This window comes from Phaethon lepturus, unplaced genomic scaffold (genome assembly GCF_000687285.1).
Source record: "Phaethon lepturus isolate BGI_N335 unplaced genomic scaffold, ASM68728v1 scaffold8940, whole genome shotgun sequence".
NCBI lineage: Eukaryota > Metazoa > Chordata > Aves > Phaethontiformes > Phaethontidae > Phaethon > Phaethon lepturus.
Genome location: NW_010511218.1, coordinates 121,817 through 140,270, shown reverse-complemented (window position 1 = coordinate 140,270; position 18,454 = coordinate 121,817). Strand labels below are relative to the sequence as shown.

The 18,454-nt window shown below is 37.6% G+C and overlaps 1 protein-coding gene across 1 annotated transcript in view; it reads right to left on the bottom strand.

Moving 5' to 3' along the window:
• SYNE1 (spectrin repeat containing, nuclear envelope 1) overlaps nucleotides 1–18,454 on the bottom strand; it is a gene marked incomplete at its 5' end in the record, with an annotated part of 159,599 nt that overhangs the window by 23,234 nt on the left and 117,911 nt on the right. The window contains 5 exons of the mRNA XM_010283199.1: nucleotides 1,364–1,514; nucleotides 3,653–3,840; nucleotides 7,464–7,626; nucleotides 15,760–15,926; nucleotides 16,449–16,607. Coding sequence (XP_010281501.1) covers nucleotides 1,364–1,514; nucleotides 3,653–3,840; nucleotides 7,464–7,626; nucleotides 15,760–15,926; nucleotides 16,449–16,607 — 828 coding nt within the window. The remainder of the gene's footprint in view (nucleotides 1–1,363; nucleotides 1,515–3,652; nucleotides 3,841–7,463; nucleotides 7,627–15,759; nucleotides 15,927–16,448; nucleotides 16,608–18,454) is intronic.

Here is an 18,454-nt window from a genome sequence, read left to right as displayed (position 1 = left end):
ATTCCTGCTTTTTAGTAGGTGCAGAAACTAGGTGCTCAGAAAAAACAAGAAGGAAAAAAGAGAAAGAACCAAACTGCAGGGAAAGCAGCCTTCTGGAGATGCTGCTAAACTGTTCTCTTTGCAGCTAGTTCCTGCTAACACTCTGTACACAGTAAAAATTCCACAAGTCTGCAGCAGAGGGAACATCAGCGTAAAGGCTGAGCTTCAATGAAACAGACTTTGGGCAAAGTCAGATCAGCTGTAAAAATCAAGGAGAGCCACGATGTTTTTGGTACTGTTTCTCATAGAGAGACTTGCTAAACAAGAGATTTGAATAAAGGGATAATGGGAAGGAGGTCTGAGACAGTACTTGTGTCCAGGAAGCAAACATTTTTATACTATGGCAACCTGCTTCACCATACGACGTCTGGCAGCGTTTAACAAGAAAACCTGGCCAGTACATTCAGAAATGTGAATGTCAACTATAAAACTTGAATCAGCGCTTCACAGCTTATGTTTTTAAATTAATTGTTAAACCAAAAAGTATTAACTGGTCTTAGACGTTGCTTAAAATTTGCATTTCTTCTTCACAGCAAATACTTTACAGCAGCTGACTGTTTACAAAATTGCCTAAACAATTTGATCTCTTTCTTCAGAATTATTTTTCTCTCTCATCTCAATATACTCCTTGAAATAAGATTTTCACCTGTGACTAGCCACATGACGTGTGTGCTTTACGCTCTATTGTAATTATGAGACAAGTCATCACATTGTAGTAGACACAAAGGAGTTATGTAACAAGCTCTTAAGCATTGACTGAAGTGACAGCTTGTCAGTTTTAAAGCATGCACTTAACTTTTAAGTCACGGGGGACACCAAGTGGACATATAACAATGCTTGCATGAACACGAATTTCAGGTATAAGGATCTAAAATGGGGATATTGTACATTGTATGAAACAGGAAAAGAGTTCAGAGGTCTGGTTTCTGAGAGTTACCGAAAGAAGAGGACAGATAAAATCAAAGCAAAAGCTAAAACGTGCAGCATGCATTTGAAGAGGTACTTGGTGAAGGGAGATTTATGAATGCTCTGGAGCACCTCCTGGCTAGACATATTAAAAAGCTGCAGAAATAAAAAAGGTAAGAAATCTAACTTTGGTGAACAAACAGCAAGTGAGAGTGGATTGATTTATTAGCATTTTCAGTTGCCACCTTCCACTGTTTTTTCATCCTAGAAACCTGCCACTGAAGGCAGCTGCAAAATCATCAACTCCACTATATTAATACAGTGTCTTTGCTAAGTGACTTGTGTGTGGGAAGGAAGAACACCAGCTGGCTCCTGTAATGTGATCAGTAGATATTAAATTTCGAATATTATAAATCACCTCAAATTTCTTCAGTTCTTCCTTCGCAACAGTGTAAAGCACACCAGAGGAGCTCGGGAAAGCAGCTGTCCTCTCAGAGTTTTTTAGCCAGTCTTCAAATCTAGAGTAGTCGTCCAAAAACTTTTGCCATAGCCGCCATGTCTCTTCAATTCTGCAATAGATAATGGAAAAGTAGGGGATGCCGACCTATAGAACTTTAACTAATCGTCTACAAAAAATGAACTAGCACTGCACCAGACAGTGATCTAGCTCTAGTAATCTAACTCAGACAGCCAGGGTGATAAACAGACCACAGGGAAGGCTGGCTCATTCCAGACTGCGCCAGAATAAGATGATGGCAGTTTTTTTAATGCATGTAATTTTGGCATCATTATAAAAAGAAAGCTATAAGTGTGCAACAGGAGCTCTAAAAATCTGAGCACATGCTAAATAACTTCTGAAGTACGGTCCCAATGTAGGTACCTAAGCCAGTATTTTAGATATTAGAAATTCCACACTACCTTCCATGGCAGAACTTTTTCTTACAGAATGCTAAAGATGTTGTAGCATGTATTTTCAAGTTCTCATCATTATTTTGCATTGCAAAGGAACATAAACATTTTTTTACATTCATCAACAAGTGCTAAAATGTTATCTCTCAATATACACGGTAAACATATTTTTATTTAAAAAAAAAAAAGTTGACAGTTATTCCAACATATAAAAAAAAAATCTGACTTCCATTAAATAGATAAAAATAGTGGCTGATGTTTAATCCTGAAATCAAATTGGCTTAATACTGAGACTGTAAAATCCCAAGAACTTCAACACTACTTGATTCAAAATAACAAGATCTTTTTTGGGACAGATTGTATTACAGCAGAACTTTGTCTGTTTTTACATACAGAATACATCTTTCCCAAATCTTAAATATGCAGGTCTGAAAAGGACCTGATCCATGCAAAATTTATGCTTTTTTGATGATATGTTGTTTAACCAGAAGTTTGACATCTGGAAAGTTGCTTTTTGAGATGAATAACTGTTTCTAGTACAATAAAGATCCTAAATAGTGATATCTCTGCTAACTTACTGGTACAAATCTACTAATAGGACAATGTGTACATTGCAAGAAAGTAAAATAGAGTTCAGTGCATTGCTCCACTTTAACTTAAAATAGCTCTGAATTAATTTGCTGGACACAAAGGTATGAAAAGCCTGTATATTTTCAAGACAGACTGTGTCAAAGATAGAGTTTATGGGCTGTATTTTTATATATATACACTATACAATTGCCACAACAATAGTATAAAATTACTTAGAGCAATCTGTGGATATTAGAGCAGCACAACTTAAATTTTTTGCACAAAGAAAATCTTTACTAAATATATTAAGAACATCCCACAAAAAAAAAGATCATATAAAGTTCAATTCAGCATTTTGAAAAGTCATAAAATTTACCTAGAGTTTTTAATACGACTGTGTAAACATCACAGAAATCAGATTCATAACTTAAAAAGATACAGAAAACATCTTCATAAATTGAGGAGTTCCAATAATTATTAAACACGTATTATTACTGGTCAGCACAGAGTGTATAGCATTGGCTCAATCTAGCCGACATCATTATGGCTATCAAAAACACCCATGTTATTCTACATGGGAATAGAAAACAATGCATCTTCTGAATATCACGGGCATGCAGTGTACAGATGGTCTAAAAACCAGTAAACCAGACCACACCCAAGATGCACAGGCGCTACGGCCCACAGTTGCTCAGCAAAGCTAAGGCGGGCAGATGAGGAAATTCCAGATGAGTGTTCAGTCCTAAAATTCTTCCAAGTAAACAAATTCACACATAAGAGAAACTGCTGAGGAACATTAGGTGCATGAAAACCCTAACACCTGGAATAAAATTCCACCCATTCTAGTTTTCCCATCAGTCTCAGTAGTTCCAGGGTAAACTCAAGAGTTACAACTCTTGCTTTTAGGTTATGTTTTCTAAATCTCTTGGAGTCACTGCTTTCTCTGGTTTCTCTCTCATCATTTCTGTGAAGCATGGGAAATAAAACATCATTCCATCAAAGGCCTTGTCAGCAAAATTTGATAATTGATACCTGTACCTTGTATAAAGGCACATACAAATGCAACCTTTTTTCCCCCCAGCATAACAGCTATTGGCTTTTATTCACTGTATGATCTTTTTCTGACCCCTACACTTTTTTCTTCAGTACTGCAGCCCTGTAACATACATCCCATCCACTATTTTTGCCTGTGGAAGGAAATCCTAATTTGTCGGCATTTTAGACTTACTTAAGTCGCCTTTCCATTGACATTGCACAAATGTTCCTCCACCTTCTGTCCAGATTGCGTGTAGCCTGCTGGATGGAGTCACACTCTGCTTCTGTGGCACAAGCATCACAGTCATGAAGAAGCACTTCACACAGATTGAGAACAGATGCCACTCCAGTGCTGTGTTTCTCTATGTCCCTCTGAAGTTCCTGCAGGTGAAGAAATGAATTCTTAAAAGAAATTGCAAAGCATGCATAAATACAAATGCATTTCTTTTCTACTTATTAAAAAAATTAATATGCTTGCAAACAGGAGAAAAACATCCAATGAATACCTATTAAGAGACTGCATCTGCACAAGTGTGTTGCAATGTTATCAATGAGGCCAGGAGACCCTGGCAGCATGCACAGCTCTCCCAGGAACTACAAACACCAAACCATCACCTGGGACAAACTGCCAGAGCTCTGCATGCTCAGCTGAGCATCTTTCACATACATTTAATCAACATCACCAATAAATGGTGGAATGATTCCCAGCCCTTTCCCATTATCACAGAGAATGTAACTCAGAAGTTAGTAAGAAAAGCGTGACAAGAAAATATATTCTTATCTACTGTGAGGGTTTGGTGGACGTGCCCTTCATAAACCTACTCTTCCCCAGGTGAGCTAGCTACAAAGTGGCATGTTTGACATGGAGATCAGCAGCAGCACATGCTGAACAGGGCATCTCTAGGAGGGTATTTTTCTTCCTTCAACTTTCCAATTCTATAGTGTTTTCATTGGAAATGGAAAAGGAAAATTCAGGAGAGCTAACAAAAATGCACTTACACTATCTTAGCACTTATTATATGTGATCAGTATTCTTTCTGCTGTCGGTTTCTTGGTTGCAATGGCTTGTTGTACACTGATGATCAAGTTTCATCTTGAAGCAATGTTTCAGCTTCAGTTTTGAACTACAGGTTCAATTTAAGACAAGGCACAAAAGTAATTTGTTATTGCTGTTGGATCAGCGCAAGAAAAAGAAACCCTGCTTGACTTCTGCTTACATGTGCAATGAACCATCAGAATGTTAGATGGAAAAACCAGGATGGACAGTAACAAAACCAAGACAATGTAATTCCAATAGTGACAAAGAAGTACTAATGTGACTACACCAATAAGTGATACATTGCATCTAGAACACTACGTACACTTCTGATACATATGAAGAAAAGAACTATTAGGACAATTAAAGATGTGGAAGTTTATTTGGGAGAACAAGAACTTGGCAGCTTGAGGATGAATAAACTGCTCTTTATCATGTTGCTAGTGAAGTAAACTATAACATGGAAAGGGAAATACAGTGTCAACATATTGTGTCTACATATATTTAAGGTTTAACTAGAGGAACTTTCCTTACAACTAGCAATATCATGTTCTGAAAATGCCTTCCAGCAGAAAATGAGATCTAAACGTAGAATCTAAAAACCTCAGCAAATCTAAAATGGAGTAAGGTCAATGTGTATCAACCATCTGATTTATTTGTTTGTGATAAATGGGGTTGGGCTCAATGAAGTAGTCTATTTCCTCTTCTCATCTATGGAAACAGAAGACTATTTTGTGAACATCTACATGAGACCAGAAGTGGAAAATCACAGTGTTTTCTTCCTCACCGCTGGCCCTTCCACTTTCACTTGCCTGGAAAACACTTTTTCATTGTGATGTCCGAGCGCTCATTATTCTTTCTACCCATCCTGAAATGTTATATAGGGGTGGATACTATAAACATATACAATACTCTATGAAACAAATACTCCAGACAGCTATAAGACTCAAAGTTAAGCAAGTTCAGGTGATGCAATCTCCTTTCTGCTGTTTTGGAATAGAGCAGTAGCAAGAAATGCAAGTTGGTGGTCCTCAGGATTCTTAAGGATTAAACTTTTTTATTCATCTACAGAACCTTTCTACAAGCCATGTCTACACTGTTTTTTCTCCATAGCCTTATATTTCTTTCCCAGATTTGAAAATTCTCTGTTTATTAGAGAACATTTAGCTTTTGGGTTAGTTCACAAAGAAGCATCACTTTTAGGCATTGCTGTCACCCACATACAGCATTTTTTTCCTTTACCAACCCAAAAGCTAACACCATTTTTTCCACATTTCAACTGGTAGCAGATTGAGGAAGTAAACAAACAAGTAATCCTTGAAACGCAGCTTGCGACCCTAGGAAAATACTTCAGTGAAGTTACCCTACCTTCCCCCGGATATCCAGCTTCAACTGTATCTTTAATTTCACTACGGAGACCAGCAATCTGCAAAGCTGATTCTTGGCTGAAGTAGATGCTGAGAAGTAGGTAATGGAGTTACAGAAATAGAATTTTGGCCCTACTCTTGCACAGCATAATATTTTTAATGGAATTTTGTATCTGAACAACTGGTAGCAGTATGAGCAGGGAAGATAACATGACCTCAGTGGAAGATCAAACAGGAAAAGAACATAAGATCACAAAGAGAAGAAGAAAGAGGGATGAAATATCTCTGAAGATGGCCAACGTACTGGCCTTCTGAGATGCAGCGGATAGTGATATAGCCTCTGACTAATAAAAATTCTGGTTGCCATATATTGAAGGTGGGTGTTTTTTTAAAATTATTATTATAACCATGACTTGCAGTGTTATCAAATCATCATCAAGTTTCCAAACGTGACATCCTCCCAGGATAAAATTCACCTCTATTTCTCCCCTTTGGAGTTCAGATTAAACCACTCACACTTCTACAGAATATCACTGCTTGCTGTCACCATGTGGGGATCACCACAAGTAAACAGCAGAAGGCAGAGATACACCAGTCTCTGTGCCCAGAATAAGTCCCATAAAAAATGGCTGTAAAACTGTGAAGCCTGCGGAAGGATATTAGTAAAAAATGCACAGCCATGTAGCAAATCAGTTGGGGAGCAGCAAAAGCTCTGAGGGCATTCTTGGGTCTGAGTTCCACACTTAGCTTAAAAGAGCAAAATGCCAGTTTGTACACTTCATAGATTAATTATCCCCAAAACATTCTGGAACTCCTCTTCCCATGCATTTCGTTCTCCTCTGGAGAAAGAACTCAGGAGAGCATCTAATTCATCTCCAGTGAGGCACCAGAAAGGTATTTTTGCCAATAAATAACCAACAGAAGCACAACAAAACAACAGTCCTCCCCAGCAATGTGCTTCTAGGTAAAGCTGCACTGGGCAGTGAAGTGGAACAGGAAGGAGAGAGTATAGTAAATCTTCTTAGGAGTAACATTAGTTTTAATGCCAAAACCTGGTTGAATTAAAATTTTCCTGCCCATTCCAGTGTTGACTATTTTGTTCTCGCACTGCATAAAGGCTTAGTGTACTATAAACCAACCAATTTTAACTTCACATGTATAGCTCATGCATCTTTGCGTGCAAAGATTTTCAAACAAGCTGCAAAATAAAACTGAGTTAGAAAGGTTGCTAAAAAATAGTAATTTTCAAGCATGTGCAAAATTTGCAAGGTCTAATAGGTGTCAGTTTTGCCTCTGGGAACAGACAATTCAAACAAACAAAAACCACAAACCCCGAAGGAAAAACAATTGCAATAACTCGTCCAGGTTACATCTCTTGGTGCCTTACCTTTCTCGGAAAGGTCAACCAGCTCCTGGTGGATTCGATGTCAAAGCCAGCAGAAGGCTCTATAAGTGACACAGTAAGTACCACTTGCCTTGATATTTAAACACTTCTTTGCCTCATGCCCTCTCAGCATTGAGCCGGGTATGGGCTGCCCAAGGACACTCTACTTTGGTTCTCCCCATGTCATCATGCATCTGATAACTGTGTTTTATTTTACCTGCTGTTCATTTAGCTTCCTTTGTATCTCCTCAGAGTCACAAGCTTCATAGACGATAGGTTTGGACAGCTCTGACTCAATGTGGGCAAGCCAAGATCTCAGGCTACTCATGTTTTTATCTAGCTGCTGCACTGCGACAAGGGTTTCCTTCAACTTCTTTACCCTGTAAAGAAAAAAAAAAAAGGCAGCATAAGTACACCCTGAACCAGAATTTCCACAGCATGTGTTTCAGGAAGCTTTCAGAGAAACTTAACTTAGATGGCAAGTCCTGTTCTGAAGTCTTCCTTTATTATGTAACAGAAGTATATTATATGTGCAAATAGTCCCACATTCATGGGTTCCGGTTAAGAAAAATTAAGAGCTTACTAATGTCAGACAACATTTTGAAAGCTTCTGTAACTTTATCAGTTGAGTTAAATGTTTGTTAAGAAAGGAAACTTTTTTTTTAATGAACTCACACGCACCAAAAACACAAAACAATCTAAGTAATTTAGTTGTGTATTTCACAGAACACAGAATCAGTAAGGTTGGAAAAGACCTTTAAGATCATGAGTCCAATCATCAATGCAACATCACCATGCCCACTAAACCATCTCAGGCTACTCATGTTTTTATCTAGCTGCTGCACTGCGACAAGGGTTTCCTTCAACTTCTTTACCCTGTAAAGAAAAAAAAAAAAGGCAGCATAAGTACACCCTGAACCAGAATTTCCACAGCATGTGTTTCAGGAAGCTTTCAGAGAAACTTAACTTAGATGGCAAGTCCTGTTCTGAAGTCTTCCTTTATTATGTAACAGAAGTATATTATATGTGCAAATAGTCCCACATTCATGGGTTCCGGTTAAGAAAAATTAAGAGCTTACTAATGTCAGACAACATTTTGAAAGCTTCTGTAACTTTATCAGTTGAGTTAAATGTTTGTTAAGAAAGGAAACTTTTTTTTTAATGAACTCACACGCACCAAAAACACAAAACAATCTAAGTAATTTAGTTGTGTATTTCACAGAACACAGAATCAGTAAGGTTGGAAAAGACCTTTAAGATCATGAGTCCAATCATCAATGCAACATCACCATGCCCACTAAACCATACCCTGAAGTGCCACGTCTACACGTTTTTTAACCACTTCCAGTGATGGAAGTGATCTCACCAACAGATGACAAAAGTGTTTAGACTACAAACAACTTATCCATTTAACCAGTACTGGTGGTGGAGTGCACGGAGTGAACAGGCCTTTTTCACCCTGGTGCTGTCTAAACATTGAACTACATATCATAGAATGGTTTGGGTTGGAAGGGACCTTTAAAGATCATCTAGTCCAACCCCCCTGCAATAAGCAGGGACATCTTCAACTAGATCAGGTTGCTCAGAGCCCGGTCCAACCTGACTTTAGGCATTTCCAGGGATGGGGCATCTATGCTAGTGTGAAGACTTGTCTTTGAATAAATAAGTTTTAGAGAAAGAAATCCAGCTGAGAACATAGTGAGAATTCCTAAATCCCAAGGGTTGCTTTAAGTTGTTCTTGGTCTTAATGAACTACTTCAGGTTTAAACAGATGCGATTGGAATGTAACTGCATTGCGATTTCTAAGCAGTATTTTTCTTGAGAGCCTGACCTTGCAACAGCAAAGGCCAGGAAAAATTAAATAGTGGTTTGTTTTTTTTTTTTTATAGAAGGGAACATTAAGCTTAGAGAGTGAGGAAAATTTGACTAAACCTTCATCCTATCTTGGTATTTTTCCTTCAGCCTGTTTCAAGCCTGCAAAAATACCTGTCAGTAATTCCCTCCTTCCTATCCCCATGTTATATAACATACATTAGTGAATTCCAAAATTGTTCCTAGGCTTTCCTTTTTTTCCCATTTATGTAGAACCACAAACAATTTTGAGTAAGTAACATTCCCTTTTATGCTTCTACTGCTCTTCCACTTAAGTGTTTCAATATTGGAAAGCTTTAAGAGATGAGTGCTTCTGGGAATAGATTGACTAAATTGAGTTGAAAAATACAAGATTGCCAGATTCGTCAAACAAACAAAATGCCACCTGACAATCCTATAATTCAAACAGAGTAATTCACATTTTTTCTATAATACTAACCAGCAAGTTTATCAAGTGTTTCTGTATTTAAAGCAGTAGTTGTAGCTGACCATTAAGAGTATAATATGGATGTCCTTTTCTTACCAAAGAGAAATGCAGAGATCTTAATGTCAACTTAAAACACTTAAAAGTTAAATCTTTCAAATTTTTGTCTCTTTCTAGCCCTCTCTTTAGATCACAGTTGGTCAAATTGTGGCTCTTCAGCACCAAACATGCTTAAGAACAGTTCGGATGCATCTTGCTTGCCAGAGTCTCATGACCAACAGCTGCAGGGTTGTGATCTGGAAAAAAAATCTTGGTAATTGGAAAAAAATCTGTGTGATCTGAAAATCTGGCTATGAAGGGACTGAAGTCAACACAATTATGCTGAAAGACTTCCCCAGTCCCCATCATCAGGTTATCCTGAAACACAGCTATGTGTTTAGCCTTAGAGAGGTACTAGAAGAACCACCAGTGTCTGGGGGCACTATCTCCTCATCACCGATAGTTGTATACACAGTGCTTTTTGGGCTTGAACCAATTGAAACTCGCTCACAGCTGAGCAAGAAGGTTGGTTATCACTCTTCTGGAACTCACATACAGTTTTTCAGTCTTTGACATTAAAAGGAGTGAAATCCTGCCCATTTTCTGCTTAGATTTTCAAGGCTGGGTGCTGCTGATCTTTTGCAGGCATGCTGGAGTGGGAAAGGGAACAATGAATCATGTCAGCCCTGTGTAGAAGCAATATCACTCTATCATTTGCAAGCCCAAGCTGTGGACCAGGCTTTTGTTTGCAGTTGTATAGAAGCCTAACCTCTGTACCAGATTTTATTTATATTTTGCCTGCAACACCTGATAAAGGGCCTGTCATTAATAAGCACCCTCTTTGCCTCAGGCAGACTGCATGGGAACACATCCCTACCAGAGCAAAATACAACAAGCCCAAACAGAGCTATTTTCAGTCACATGACTTAAGTTACTCAAGAGATAAGAAGAAAAAAAAAGTGTGACATACTAAAAGAAACACTCCCACCAAAACCTACTGCTAAATCTGCCCTCCCACCAAACTGTTGCAATTCCCTGCACCTAAATTCCAAAAGTTAAAAAAAAGAAAACGAAAAGGACAACTCCCTCCCTGGCCCCCGCTCCATTTACTGTTAACACTGTTCTTTTTTTATACTGAGCCTAACATAACAGGTGCCTTGCCCATGGTACAAATAGAAGCAAGTAAACAAATGTTTCTTGGAGTATGCTGGGCTTACTTTTTTTGACTGAACTGCAATACAGTGTTGTGCCTCTAGCTACTCTGTAAACATATCTACAAACAAATGATAGATGTAATACATCATGTCTAAGTGTTTTCCTTCTGAATTTTAGCAGGCAAGATGCCTGTGCTCTTCATCTCACTGAATACTGTGCCTGTGTACAAATAATTAGATAATGTGTGTGCAACAAAAATATCTCTTTCAAAAATGTAACAGCTTAAAATTCTACCTTTCTGTGCTGAAAGCTAATGAAACAAAAAGCTCTGATTAGAGAGAACTGTCAAATTATAAACCATTGAAGAATGTGGGATCCCTAGCCAACTGTAATTTTGACCTTTTGAGATTTAATTTACAAGATTATGTTTAAAGTTAGTTATTCCAATAATCATCCCATGCTTTTGTTGCAGCACTATGCATGTTACTGCAAGAGACTTGAAAGAACTCCTCTTCTTGATAATGAAGATGACACACTGAAATCAAAGGGACCCATGTCACGGTTATTTTAAAGGGTGTTTTTTATATCACACACACACATCAGTCTTGCTACATTTTGCAAATACTTAAGACTCTCAGAAAGGAAAACACTGCAGAATTCAATTGTTTGTTTTTATGGTTTACTCATCTGAAAATTTGAATGGGCTCATGATACGGGTGTTTCGTGTTCCAATTACTGTACCTCGGTTTCGCCACAAAAGTAATAACTTTAAAATGTCTATTTTACATTAAGAAAAGGAAGTGGGAGAACGACTTGCAACTGAAATTAAGCACAGACACCTTTAATTCAACTAGTTCTAAATTAGACAGCCTTAGATTCCACTTAAAGCTAAACAGGAGCAACCTGTAAATACATAGCAATGCATCATATAGAATTCACAGCTACTGTGTTAGTCATTTAGACAGCTGGTTACTAATATTAAACTTTAAAAGCAACATGAAAAAAGTTGATAAGACCATGTTAGCTAAGTCTGTACAAAGCCAGTAGAAAGCAGAAAAGTTAAAAAAAAAAAATCTACTTGGAACTGGATACAGTGTTTCGAGAAACATTTACCCTATGAAACAGCGAAAAATATTACACTCTAAAAATCTGTTTTTAAAAAAACAGTTTAAAAATAATATTTTTATAATAAAAAAAGATTGTCCAAAGCACAGTACTACTGCATACCAGGACACTAATACTGCCAGATGTACTTGCTCTTCAGATCACAGTTTCCTCTTTCAAAAAGTAAATTTCTAGAACTCTGAACAACAGCAAAACTTCTAGAAAAGATAATGTGAAGTGGGAAAAAGAGAAGCTGAATCAAAAATCCAAGATGATGTAGGCTGAATTCAAGTATTACATGCAGTTACAAAACAGTCATTAATATGTCCAGGACAGACAAGCTTCGCTAAGTTAAGTCTGAAAATACTTTCTTTATGGCCTCTCTCCTTCTCTGCCTTTCACTTGTAGCCATGCCCCTTTGATGACACAAACAGTGAGCAGACAAATACAGACTTCTTTCTCTCATGTGTGTACCTGCTCTTGTATTTAAAAACAGCAGTAAAACCAGTCTACAGTTTCTTTCAAACAGCTAAGAGATTTTACTAGTTCTAAGACTGCTTCTATAACAAAAAAAATTATTCTGTGATCCAAAAGTACTAGCTGCAAAACAAAGTATGCTGTTATCACTGTCAACTATTTTTAAACTGAGCAGAAAACAGTAATTTCTAGCTAAGGTAGTGATTTCTACATATCAATATTTCAATTAGTTTCCCAGCAAGCCAAGACTTCAGAAAGAACCGTTATGAACCAAAAGCAAACAAAAATAGCCGCCTGCCTTGTGATATCACAATTACAGTCTGGGAGGTCTGAATCCACACTGCTGTCCTCTGCCATCCTCACAGCATGCAAGTCCTCTGCCACCACCATGAAATTTTCCAGTATCAAAAAGAAGAACTTCCACTCCAAAAGCCTGCAAACACTGTGCTTTGGGCAGGGGGAGGAAAGGGGACACACTGCTCTTTGCTGTTCAGCACCGTACAGAAAATTTTGCACGCCAAACAAATGTTAGCAGCCGCTGCTTGATAACATGAGACTGAATGGTGACAACTGGTCATGTTTCTAAATAAAACTTGCATTCACCAACATGTGCCAGACTTGATCTCCAGGAATGCGGACCGTGACTGCTAGGGGAAAGAATGAAAACACATACAACAAAGTCTTCTCTGCAAAGCATGAGCGGTTGCAGCTATAGCATTGCTTCCTGACTGTAAACGTCTGTAACATTTTTTAGACCAGGATGACATATCAGAAAAATTCATCTAAAAGAATTAAAATATTCTAGAAGGACAGAAACAGAAGTCTCTGAAGCAGACACATGGCTACTTTTCTGTAGCTGCCTCTTCTGCATTTACAGACCTCCTCAGAATAAAGAGGCAATTAAAAAAGTGGATAAGGAAACAGAATGTGATAAGGAAAGAAGAAGGAAAGAAGGAAAGCAGGAAAGGAGAAAAAGGGCAACTCCCTTCCTGCACCTCTCTACATTTACTGTTAACACTGTTCTTTTTTTGTACTGAGTCTGACATAACAGGTTCCTTGCCCCGTTCTTTCTTTGTGCAAAGAAAGGAAGAAGGAAAGAAGGAGGGAAAGAAGGAGGGAAAGAAGGAGGGAAAGAAGGAAAGAGGCTTTTACAGATGAATGGAGAAGTTGCACTGTACAGCATAAAAACAACACGTAAAGAAGGAGGGAAAGAAGGAGGGAAAGAAGGAGGGAAAGAAGGAGGGAAAGAAGGAGGGAAAGAAGGAGGGAAAGAAGGAGGGAAAGAAGGAGGGAAAGAAGGAGGGAAAGAAGGAGGGAAAGAAGGAGGGAAAGAAGGAGGGAAAGAAGGAGGGAAAGAAGGAGGGAAAGAAGGAGGGAAAGAAGGAAAGAGGCTTTTACAGATGAATGGAGAAGTTGCACTGTACAGCATAAAAACAACACGTAAAGATTCAGACTGGATGTATATTACCGTACTATATTACTAAAGCATTTTCATAGAGCACTTTCTATTCATTCACAGCTGTAGGAAACAAAACACTAATAAAAATGCTCCAGGCAAGGGATGAGTGTAGCTTTGCAGAAGAGCATGCAGCCTCTAATAATTTATTAATGCAGTCAGGGATCCAGAATATGAAAAGATGTGTTTTATTCTCAACACCAGAACAACTAATCGGCATTTACTAGCTAGGTGCAGCAAAAATCATGTTATGTGATACATTCCAAACTCCAAAATATCATAACAGGAACACACCCCAGTATATAACAACATATTCTAAAAAGTCTCTGGGGCCTTCTAAAAATAACTTTGGGGGATCCAAACCCTTTTGTCCAGAATTAGACATCAATACAAGTACTTTGTACATACATTAATCAGCAACTTCGGCCTTAACTGCTACCAGCCTAAGCTACGGTTGAACTAGCAAAATTTCCATAACCTAGCATCAAACCTCTCCACCATTTACTTCCCACCTTGAAACTTTGCAGAGTTTTTTTTCACTTCAGTAAACACTGGAATAGAAAGGGTTGTATGTTTGATTGCATACAATAGTGCTGAGCATGCTAGTTGAGAAGGCTAAGTTGAAATGATCTGGAAATAAAAGTAAATAAATATTTTACATAAATTAGTTTAGAGCTAGGACTTGACACCCTACTTCATGATAACAGAATGAGGAAGTTTTTAGTGCAGTTTATATCCCCAACCCAAGAATGATGCAGAATCCTGAACCCCTACCTGTCCCTATATAGGGCACTAACCTCTAATATGGAATAGACAATACATGGAATAGACAATACAGATCTTTGAAAGATCTGTGTTTTGCAGTTTCTGAATGCAATCACTTTTCACTAGAAACTTCCTGAAGGTATTATTTGAACATTTGTCTGAGCAGGTGTTTTAGAAGACAAACACAAACAATGGCAAATATACTTTATGTTCAAGAGCTGGTGATGTATCACATCCTCTGAAACCAGCAGACTCCTTGACTGTAACGCACCACTTCCTGACTTAATTATTATGTAAGAAATATACAGTGTTCATTACTTTAAAATGAACCACTATAAAAGGAGCTGGAGCCACTGTAATGCTTCTGCTTACATAAAATTTACTGCTCCCTAATGCAGTAAAACCATATGAAAAAAGAGCAGGAAAAAAAAAGATGATGAAACTAAACTAACTCTTTTGCTGCTAACAGGACTAAAGTGTTACTAATTCATATGTCTTTACATCACAGAAGTGTAAAATATAAAGTATATGTACATTTTACGAAGTGCAAAATTGTAACAAAATTATTGTTGGTAATGGGAGAGAGGCTGTAGCACAACTCAACAGAAAGTACTGAAACAAATAAACCAGTTTTTTCACATATCAAACAACAATCCTGTAAGTCTTTAAGTTATGAAAATTGCTTTTATATTTTTGACCTTGAGTAAAAAGAATCTTTAAGCCCAATGTGCCTATGCCTACCTGCAGTTACTCTTCTCCATCAATGAAAAACTAATCAGGCAGAAAAAGTAAAACTTAGTTTTGGAACTGCTTTTCTTGAAATCGAAAACTATAAATGCACTGTTTTGATTCCTCTGCCACAAATCTTTTAGAAAAACTACATTTTGCATGTGGTTTTAAGCATTCATCTGAAGTAAAAAAATGTTTTATTTCATTATCCGAAATAAAAAAAGTTTAGCAAGGCTCACTAAAATCTGACTGCAACCCATCCTATGTCTTTCTAGCAGATGATGTTTTGAATTGACCCTTCTTGATGAAATTATGTCAGGTACTGTAAAGTAAAACAGGAAAGTGAATTTCACAGAAATCTATTGATGGTTAAGAATAAACTCATTTCACAGTTAAAGATTAAAAGGCAAAAAATAAGAAGATTTCAAATTCATGACATCCAGCATATTAATTTGGCCCATGTAGCACTTAGGAATAAAACAATTGTTTTACCTGGCTGCAATAAGATCTAGAAGATGTTGCCACCTGTCATTGATCTTGCCAAGTTTGTACTCTATCTCTGATGCCTTACTCTCATGGCTGGCTTTAGCAAGTCGCTCTCCCATTTGCTGAAGTTGGATTTTGTTCTTCTGAGCTACAGCAATTTCCTCTTGATAATCCTGGACAAAAAAGAGAAATCAGAAATCAGGGTACTTATTCTGAATACACTCTGCTCTTCACTACTAAAGGAACCACATAAAAATACAAGTGAATATTGTTTTTTGTGATTGGTATAATGGAGAGACAACTTCTTAAATATTAGATGTATAACTACGAACAGCTTTACCAGAAGAATAAAAAAAAAATCCAACAAAACCAAACCCCAAATATATCTATAAATTTATCTGCTATAGTTAAGGTCAGTTTAACTGAGGCAATTCCGATTGGACATTTAGCAAAGCATTCCGATGCCTTTGACTTTGCATTCACTTAATTTTCTGGTATCCTGGGAGGTCCTACCTCAAGAAAGACAGGAAAATGCTGCATAGCTAAAGAACACAAACACACTGTGTTACTGGAACTTATAAACATCAGTGTAAAGTAAAAACCTCCCATTTCAGCTAATTCAGTACCCTCTTTACAATAAAAAACAAATGAGCAGTTAAAGAACAGTACGTAAGTGTGCATGCACTGCACTATACCTTTTTCAGTTTCTCAATCATTTCTTCTATCAGGATGTCGCCATTTTGAGAAACCTTACTCTCCATCTGTGTCAGCCACTCACAGAGCTCCTTGTTCTTCTCACTGAAGACAGCCCATTCATTCAGTCTCTCACTAACTTGTTGTCGACGTAAGGAGACCTTAGAACATTTGTGGACAGCAAGTAAAAAAATATAGGAAATGCATTTAAGAGATGCTTGAAACACTTTCTGCTTCAGTGTGAACTCCTCTGGCCCTGCAAAAGTGTTCCAGCCACTTACTTGCTATTAAAACAAACTGGAGTGTGACACTGTGTAAGTTTAGAGATATGTGTTAATCTCAGGTTTCCTGTTAGCTACATCCTATGCATGGAGAGAGTCATCCAAGCATTATGCCCAGTAGCCTGTCAATATCTTGTTTTATAATGTCTCTAGCCAAAGATTTAATTAGAAGATAAAAAATAAATTTTCTTACAACTTCTGCTCAATTATAAAATGTTACAAAGTGTATTAATAGTTTGTTTTTAGTCTAAGGGATTAAATAACAAAGGAAGATATAAGTGCTTGACCAAAGCAAAAAAATAGATATATACATAGCATAGGCCAAACTCCAAAATACTGTAATTTCTGCATAAGCATGATTTGTAAGTACAAAGCTAAATCAAAGATACAGTGTATTTTACATAAGCACTTTTCTACTGGAGCCCCAATACAGTCATTTCTCCTGAATGAGCACGACAATCTTTGAGAGATTCCAAAGGACTGAGGTGTGCCCTGACACGAAAGAATAGGCATAAAACATCAAACAGGCAAATTCTGTTGATACAGGAGGACAGAAAACATTGCCATGATTAAGAAATTGCTATAGCAGTGGTACCATCTCAGACTATGAATAATAATAAAGATGGACACTGAAATCAATAGCAGCAGAGCGTGAGCAGCAAAATCATCTCTCCAGTTTCAGACATTTGTAAAACTACTTACTTCCTCCCCATTGTAATCTGTGCTCTTTCTGACTTTATATCAGCATTTCAGCTGAGAAGACGAAGACTGCATCTGCTCTTTCGTAAAGAAAAGTAATATGTTCTTTAGCTACTGTGTGAGGTTTAACAGGGGCATACACATGATCTCGCATTTCCTTTTTGTGGTTATAAACTCGATGGCAGCTTTCCGGAAATAAGCAACAGTTGAACAAAGCATTGTACTAGGTTACATCCTGTAACATTCAGTATGCACAAAACTAAGATAAAACTTCTTTACTTGGCTCCCTCTTTCACCATAAATGTACATGCAGTGACTACACTGTAGTTTAGATATACCTACTTTGGCTCATTCAAATGCAACTAACTCATAACAAGTTCTCTGATGTTAACAGTGAAACATTTTTCCTACTTTGGGGGTGTTTTTGAAGCCTTCACAGGTACCTTGCATGAGGTAACTATTTCAAAGTAAGCCCCAGTATATCTGAACTGCAATCTCTACTGAACCACAGAAATAACATTTGGATAATCTGAAAAGCTGGGTCCACTACCTGGATTTTTAAGTGCAAAATGGAGGCAAGAAACACACTAATTGCATGATGCACCTGAAAAATCAAACAATACTCCTCAGCTCATTTCACAGCCAAGAAAGTCATCCTCACACTAAGAGAAATGCAGACACCAATGTCTGAAGAAGGAGAAGCTATCAGCAGAACTGAAGGTACAATACAGTAATGTTGAGCAATGAGGGGACATCCTTTCTGAGCACAGCTCTTCCACCAAAGCCCAGTGAACTATATTACTTCTGTGTTTTCCCCAACCAACCATGCCACAGTCCCACAGCACACAGTGTGACTTTTATGTTGGATTTTCAAGGATGCTGAAGTATGACCTCATGGCCATGACAAAGTTCAAGAGATCTAGAAACACTAGCAGTAACTAAAGGAAGCATTTCAAAGGATGTTTTCCCTGAGGAACACTAAAAGCTGGCACTTGCATTCAATTTTTCTCTGAATACTTTTGTAGCCT